The following is an 8997-nucleotide window of genomic DNA, read 5'->3' as shown; positions in this document are numbered from 1 at the left end:
TGTTGAATTCTTGAAGAAGAAACATCCAATGCACAAAACGGGGCTTCAACTTTTTCTTGGTCATAAGGTACCTAAATTAGAATGATCAGTAAAAATAGTAATAGGAAAGCCAAGAATGTAAGAACGAAATTTATCTATAGCAAAAACAATAGCCATAAATTCTTTCTCAGTCGTGGTGTAGTTTATCTGGGTAGGATTTAGGGTCCTTGATACAAAGCATATAACGTGAATTTTCTTTTCGACCCGCTATCCTAGGACCGCTCCCACTGCTAGATTACTAGCATCACACATGATCTCGAACGTTACGTCCCATCGTGGAGGTTGCAGAATTGGGGTGGTGGTCAACTTTTCTTTCAAAATGTCAAATGCATCCTGACATTTCTAGTCAAAATTAAAAGGAACATCCTTCTGCAACTTGATAGTTGTAATGCCAACTTTGAAAAATCCTTGACGAAACACTTGTAAAAACCTGCGCTACCAAGAAAAGAATTAATGTCCATAACACACGTAGGATAGGAGAGGTTAGCAATAACATCTGGCTTAGCCTTGTCTACCTCAATCGCCCTTACAGAAACTAAATGTCCTAAAACAATCCTGTGAGAAGCCATAAAGTGATACTTTTCATAATTCAACACAAGATTAGTCTCAATGCAATGTTTTAATAATAGACCAAGATTATGCAAACAATCATCGAAAGATTCTCCATAAACTATAAAATCATCCATGAATACCTCTATGCACCTTCCTATGAAATCAGAAAAAATACTCATCATACAACTTTGGAACATACCTGGGGCATTGCAAAGCCCAAGTGGCATCCTCTTCAAGTCGTAAGTCCCATAAAAACAAGTGAAGGTATTCTTTTCATGGTTTTCTTGGCCGATTGAGATTTGGTAGAATCCAGAGAACCCAACAAGAAAACAAAAGAACGATTTTTCGGCAAGTCGTTCCCCCATCTGATCGAGAAAAGGGATAGGAAAGTGGTCTTTTTTAGTTACCTCATTGAGCTTTTGAAAATCGATGCACATTGTCCACCCGTTCTATACGCGCATCGGCACCATCTCACCCTTGTCATTCTCCATAATTGCCATGCTGGTCTTTCTTGGAACTACGTGAATAGAACTTACCCACTTACAATTAGGAATTGGGTAAATAATACCGGCTCATTGAGCTTGATAATTTCCTTGAGAATGATGTCTTTCATCGTGGGGTTGAGCCTTCTGAGGGGTTGAACTGTGGGCTTGGCTCCTTCCTCTAAAGTTATTATATGCATGCAAAGAGAAGGGCTCGCTCCCTTGAGGTCATCAAGAGTCCACCCAACGACCTCCTTTCAGGTCTTCAGAGTCTCAACTAAGGATTCCTCTTGGGTAGATGTCAACTCCCTGGAGACTATAACTAGAAGGGTGTTCCCTTTACCTAGGTACACATATTTTAAATGACAAAGGAGAGCCTTTAGTTCAGTCCCTTGTACATGCAAACCAACAATATCAAAATTAGACGAAGGTTCCTTCAGTTGCTAACATCAACAATAGAAAGAGATAAATCATGCGAGTCATGTGAATCCAAATCAATACATGGAGTAATCAATATGTAATAGTCATCACTACCATCATGAAATATAATATCATCTAATAAGTCATGAGCCTCAATCATACATAGCGACAGATATTCCTCAGAAAATTTCATGGTATCATACATGTTAAATGAAACTAATTCCCCATCAAACTCTATAGAAAGACAGCCCTTGTCAACATCTATTTTTGTCTTTACAGTTTTCATAAAGGGCCTTCCTAATAGAATTGTAAAAGAAGAAGGAGTGGAAATTTCATCCATTTTCAAAATGTAGAAATCAAATCCTTAACTTGCAATAACACATCCTCCACTATCCTTAGGGGCTGGATATAAGTTCTATCAGCTAATTGGATGCACATAGTAGTTTTTTGCAAATCATTCAAATTGAGATCCTCATACACATGATAAGGCATGACATTAGTAAAGGCTCCTAGATCAAGCATAGCATGACGAATGACTCTATTACCAATAATGTAGGGTAAAGTGAACATACCTGGGTCTCGCCATTTTCTAGGCATATTTTGTTTAAATAGATCTGATACATTCTTACTTACCACAACCCGTTCCTTATCCTTACCTATCCTCTTGTCGGTGCAGAGTTCCTTGAGAAATTTAACATACCTGGGAATCTGCTGGATTGCGTTCATGAGGAGAATATTTATCTGAATCTTTTTAAACATCTCGATCAACTTCTCATCCCTATGTTCTTGTTTTCGTCTTGCCAGCCTACTAGGAAACGAAGGTTTAGGAATATAAGGTTCAATAGAAGGTGAAGGAAGAGTACTTGCCTTAGGGGTAGACGGGCATGCCTCGGATTTACCCTCATTTTTCTCAGCGTCTTTGTTGGACTTACTAGGCGGAGGTGGGTTGTTTGTGAAGGAACTCTTATTCAATAGAACCATTGAGCAGAAGCAAGATCTTTCCAAGCCCATTGTGAAAGAATAAAGCATTTACAAACAAACAACCATAGTTATGCATTATAGAGAAAATTACAGCATGCTTTCTTTACTTAAATACAAAGGGAATCAAGTGACATACCTTTGAAGAAATATTCTTCACGTATTTTCTCGATCTACACTGGTCAGGCATCCCAGCAAAGTCTAAATGATCATGAACGCAACAAACAACCAATGTAATCACGAACTGTCAGATCCTCGAACCCAATCGAGTAAGACTCGATCCTTGACCCTCAAACAGCAACACTCGACACTACCACTCGGTTACCTTAGTATTCTTAGAGTGAGAATCTAGGAGGTGTGGGCTTTATGTGAATTTGGTAGAGGGAAGGAGGAAGTATAAGATCGAGTTAAATGATCGAGTAAGTGGGAGAGAGGTTTAGTATATCGTATAGACAATGGTTTCTCGATCATTTAGTATCGAGGAGCAATCATCTAACAAACTCGCTCGGTCGTTTAGTCTCTCGAAAGGACTATCGTATAGTTTCTTTCACTCGATCAATTAGTATGTGATAATGATGCGATCCTCAAAAATGAAAATTCTTTTCATTTTATTCTTTAGTTATTAAAATTGAAAATAACCTCCCACTTGCATAGTTAGAGAAGAAACCAATCACAATTATTTTGTAATTATTTTTATTATAAATAAATAAAATAACTAATTTATCATATTATATTTATAACCTATAGTTTTAATATCACATCATATGTAATATATAAACTATAGTTCTTTTTTTTCCTTTATTTAATATAAATCATATTTATATTAATTCCTCCAATCAATGTATCTAATACAACAAATCAATTATATCATATATAATTGAACCAATTTAATTATATCATATATAATAAAATTCCCTCTTGTTAATTTTAACACTTCAAACTAACACGAAAATTGATTCTCGATTTGAATCGATTAAGCTACCAAGGGGACCTTATGGACCTGTAGTTTGAAGCTCCAACGACGCATGAATAACTATTTAAACTCTTTAATCAAGATATCCACCATCCGTTAACTGTCGGTCAGTTCACTAAAGACCGACAACTGCACTCTTCTCACTACAGATATATTTTTGTGTCCATTGAATATAACTAATCAACAGTATGATAACCTTTCACACATCGCTCATAAGTATAGTTGGGCCAATTTACCCTTTTTTCCCTTTAGTTACATATAACTCCTTAAGTATCATTGATTCCTCTAATGAATAATACATCATAGTCCTACTATGAGTGAACACCTATCCGGCCATGAGAAAGTGTGTGGCACCACATTGTTCGAGGCCCAGAATCAGCCCTTAAGAGAACAATCTATCTACTTACCCCTGCTTTGGGGAAGGAGTAAATTTCATCTTGTGTAGCTGAGTTCCTCAACTCGCTCAATCAGACGAATCCCAAATGGTAGGTTTGAGTCGGCGATCTGGCCATTTGCACCCATGCAAATCAAAGGACCGCCTCATAGATAAGAGTTCTCCAACTCACTCAGGATTAAGGTCATGTTACCTATGGTCATCCAAGTGAAATGAAGTCTCTGTCATGAACGGCCTATATATAACGTGACTAAACATTTCGTGGTCTGGTCTCATACAAACTCTTTCTCATAGGATACCCCGCTCGCATGTCCCTAGCGTGAATGATAGGATCAGGCCATCTGTACACTTTACAACACTTGTAATAATCTACAAAGGGGTCATATCCGTAAGTGTCACCGAGGATATGTTCCCTCTTTTATCCATATATTACAGACCATTTAGGTTATCACTTAAGGCATGGTCCACTTGTAGTCTCCACGTACATGCTTAAGTTATAACAATAACCATGGATCTTAGTTTATTGGTTTGTGGTTAATGCATATTAAAATATCTCATATTTCATAGACAATAGTGAAGAAATATATCTCATATTATTACATCACAAATGTTTGTTCATACATGTGTTTACAAACTATATATCCCTGTCCTAAACGAGTGGGTGTACAAGATAAATACAAGTAAAAAGAATAAACCAACGCACTAAGGCGAGTACAAATCAATCTCCACTTGCCCTAGTCCACACGATGGTCCCGTAGATCCATGCTCTGTAGGTGACCCTTAAAGACTATAGCATGAGAGCCTTCGTAAACGAGTCAGCAATGTTGTGCTCCGAAGCTATCTTCGTGACTATCACGTCCCCTCATCGATGCACTATCTTGCAGATAAGATTGATACTTCCGCTCTATATTTTGTCCGCACTTGAGACTCCTAGGCTCCTTAGAGTTGGCCACAACACCACTATTATTACAATAAAGGTGATGGGCCTAGACATTTTGGAACAACTTCTAGATCAACCAGAAAACTTCCTGAGCCAAACGGCCTCCTTAGCAGCTTCACAAGCTGCTAATACTCGGCCTCCATAGTGGACTGAGCGATGCACCCCTGCTTAGGCTTCACCATACTACAGTTTCTCTATAGAGTGAACACTGATCTGAAGTGGACTTTCGAGAATCTCTATCAGTTCTGAAAATAGAGTCATGTATCCATTAAGAAAGGGTTCAATTGTCGAGACATTCAACAAGCCAGAAAAGCCATATCTTGTTGCATGATTTATTTGGGAAAGATTATATTAGAACTCACATGAACTTGGGGCAGAAAAAGTCTAAACCTCAACCATGTGATCCTAATATTTGTAACTTAATCGATCAAAATGCATAGGCTAGAAAATTTTGCTAACATGAAATTCAACAATCATCACAAAAACTTATTGAATCGATTAAAAATTTAAAAAATCCCCAAAGGGTTCACAACAATGGAATAAAAAAACTAGATGGCCTTCAAAAAATTAAGGCATACAAACTATCCAAGAAAATAATTTATCCTCTAAAAGGCATATTCATACTACAATGATCAACAAAGAAGTAAGAATCGAGGCTAACTATACCAATAATTTCTCAGCAAATTGACTCAATCACTCAAAAATTGAATAAAAACTCTCAAATTTCTCTTTATTCGAGCTTAATCTCGAATGTGTAGTGGTTGCCTTCAAAGCTGACCTCAGGTCCTATATATAAGATCCTCACAGCGTCACGACGCCAGGGTCAAGCTATTGTGGTAAATGCGTTTGTGACTTTGTGCATGCTTAATTTCTAAAGCTTTAATTATTTTAATCATGTAACATCCCGATTTTTTAGGAAAATTTAAGTTAATTATCTCAAATTGCTGAGTTTTAATTTCCTAATCTTTGGAATTTGGAAACAAATTGTTACAGTTGAAAAATTGTATTGGTTAATGTGGATTCTTTGAAGTATTAGTTTTAAATTAATTGGAAGGGATAATTGAATTATTTGTACAATAAATTTTGAGTTTTTGTGAAGTTTGAAAGGGAAAAGAGAAAATTATGGTTTTAAGATTTTACCCTTTTTAATTTTGGAACTTGCATCCAAAATTTAAGTAATGAATTAGGAAAAAGATAATTGGTTTATTTGGAAGTAATTAAATCAAGTACTTAAAAATATTTGTAAATTTGGATTCAAGTTAATTTGGAAAGTTATAATTTAATTTTGGGATTTAGAATTTTTGGGAAGAAGTGATTTAAAGTTGGTGAATTTATTTTTCGGTTATTTAATTAATTGGAGAAGAGGTGAAAGATTTGAGTTTGATATGACATATTTATTAACAAAGGAAATATAATATATATATATATATTATTTCCTTTCCTTTTCTTAAATTCCAAAACCCAGATATATTATGGAATTTAAGAAAAGAAAAGGAAAGAATATATATGGGTTTTGCAATTTAAGAAAAGGAAAGGAAATAATATTATATATATATATATAATATATATATATATATATATATATATAATTATTTATTATGTATTTGTGTGAATTAAAAAGAAAGAAATATGGAATTTTCAAGAAATATGAATTTTAACCCCACCTTCTCACTTTCTCTCTGGTTTAGACGAACTTCGGCTATTGCACTGTCGACGTCCACATCTTTTCTCCGTCAAGTTGCAACCGCGCCGCTCCGACCTTCACGTTGTCGATCTGCTTGTTGTTGATTCTCCTCTCTTCCAGTCGTTGTCCTCTGTTGAACGTCATCGTGAGGTTCGTATTTTGTGATAAGATCTAAATGATTTTCATGGTTTTGTTGAGGATCTTGAAGATCCATATAAATAACGTGTTTAATTATCATTTCAATCGTGATTTTGGAGGTTGAATTTGAAAGTTTGAAGGAGTTTAAAAGGTCTTAGCGTGCTATCAAGCAAAGTTAAGGTGATTTCAACATTAAATTTTGGTAAGATTTGGGCTTTGTGACTTGTTCAGTTCGAATGTAATTTATACGAATTAAGTTATTAAGTTTTGTTGTTGATTTTGGTGTGATTAAACGCTTAGGTGTGAACCTAGAGGTTAAATTTTATTTTGGCTTATGTACTAGGATTTAATTCAAAGATTGTGGAGATTAGAAGAGCTTAGTTGCTCAAATAATTAGCTCGATTAAGGATTCAAGAATTTCACAAAGATACAATTTCTTTTTTTTTGGTTCAACCTAATATCAAAGTAAGTAATCTTACTACTGGAACTACCCACGGGCCAGACACTAGATATATGCCAGCATGATAGATGAATATTATGATAGAACGATAACATGATAAATGGATAGTATAGTATGACTGATATATGTTCTTGTATGAGAATCTGAAAGATTTATTTGTGCACGTAGAGACTTGCATGCTAGTAAGAGGTGATACTTGATTCACTGAGGGTGTATTTGATATGAGGATATAGAGGCATATATGCATGCTGTATAGCCATGATGTTGAGGTGTATATGTATGTTATAAAACCATATTGTAATAATTGTGATATTGAGATTGTGATAGCATCTTTACTGATTAGTTAGATGCCAACTAGGTATTGTGTTTCCTTCGGGATTCACCCGATTGTGTTTCCTTCGGAATTCACCAGATATTGTGTTTCCTTCGGGATTCACTAGATTGTGTTTCCATCTGGATTCACCAGGTTGTGTTTCCTTCGGGATTCACCAGATATTGTGTTTCCTTCGGGACTCACCAGTTTGTGTTTCCTTCGGGATTCACCAGATATTGTGTTTCCTTCGGGATTCACCAGATATTGTGTTTCCTTCGAGATTCATCTGATATTGTGTTTACTTCGAGATTCACCAGATATTGTGTTTCCTTCAAGATTCACCAGATTATGTTTCCTTCGGGATTCACCAGATTGTGTTTCCTTCCGGATTCACCAGATATTGTGTTTCCTTCCAGATTCACCAGATATTGTGTTTCCTTCCGGATTCATCAGAGGTAGTGGGCATACTTAACTACAGTAGGATAAAACCAGTTTTGCATGTATGTATGTGTCCCATGAGGACTAGAGCAATTTTTATGTTCCACCAAAGGTAGGCATCTAGAGGACATAGATGCCTAGCCCGACCCTAGTAGTAGGGTTATTTACTGAGTAATTTATACTCACCTTTCTTATGTTTATGTTTTAGGTAAGGGCAAGGACGCACTGGCGAATGACAAGAGGAATCCTTGAACAAGCCACTAAGGACCAGTTTTATGCTTCCGCTCATGATATTTAGATTTCTTTCCATGTTTTTCAACTTTCAATTTGATGTTTGAAACATACTATTAAGATTTGTTTTCAGACCTATTTATTATCATTTATGATTTATGGGTACCCTATCGTTTATTTTTAATATCTAAATTTAATGAAGGTCTTTTGAGTTCAACTTATTTATTTAGTATTTATTCACTATAAAAGGATGTTGTTTTAAGTTCCATGCATTCATGTGTTTAGCATCGACCTAACTTGAGTCCTAGGGGGTTGGGTCGTTACAAATCATTTGGTTGAAGTTACCTCAGCTAAAACCATTCAAGAGAATAGGATAGCTAGAAACGCATTAAGTCAGACCGCATAGTAGCTTTAAAGATAAAAATGAAGGAGTAATGTAACATGCAACGGAAGAAATCAGAATCAATAAGAACTTTAACTAAACTTAATTTGAGTTTTAAACATGCTACTCAAGTAAAGTTCATAAGAGGGTTTGTACAGTGCAGTACCTTTGTACAATTCTCCACGAATTTCAGCTAGATGTCTCCTAATCCGAGTTTGAAACTTCAAGTAGACCACCACCAAGGTCTTCTTTACTAAACTCAAGAAGGAATATGTGGTGGAAACACTTACATTGAGCTCAATTTTGGATGAATTTAGGTGGGTTGTCAAGGGTTTACAAAGGTGCGGACTTTCTGCTTAAAATTTCAGAGCTCTCTCTCAAATCTCAGCATGCAAGTTCAATATAAAGGCTCAATCCATGCAAGGAGAAAGATTGCATATAGGATAGCTCATACTAGCAGTTATCATTGAAGAGGTGAGTAGAATCCGATGATATATTACACAATTTGAGTTTTAGTGGATTTTTCCCAAAAAACTGTTGTAAAAATCCATTCACTCATTTTGGATTTCAAAA

At 35.7% G+C, this 8997-nt stretch overlaps 1 protein-coding gene across 1 annotated transcript; it reads right to left on the bottom strand.

Moving 5' to 3' along the window:
- Positions 1-1835: 1835 nt before the first annotated feature.
- Positions 1836-2474, bottom strand: LOC120080942. The gene has a single exon (XM_039035628.1). It carries the CDS (start codon positions 2472-2474, stop codon positions 1836-1838), a length of 639 nt encoding a protein of 212 aa, XP_038891556.1.
- Between the last annotated feature and the right edge of the window lie 6523 nt (positions 2475-8997).

The sequence above is a fragment of the Benincasa hispida genome, chromosome 7 (genome assembly GCF_009727055.1).
Source record: "Benincasa hispida cultivar B227 chromosome 7, ASM972705v1, whole genome shotgun sequence".
NCBI classification, from domain to species: domain Eukaryota; kingdom Viridiplantae; phylum Streptophyta; class Magnoliopsida; order Cucurbitales; family Cucurbitaceae; genus Benincasa; species Benincasa hispida.
This window is presented reverse-complemented; position numbering and strand designations above follow the sequence as displayed.

Excerpts from the sequence above, each read along its gene's own strand:
- LOC120080942 (XM_039035628.1), bottom strand. The coding sequence starts at position 2,474 with ATGGTTCTATTGAATAAGAGTTCCTTCACAAACAACCCACCTCCGCCT.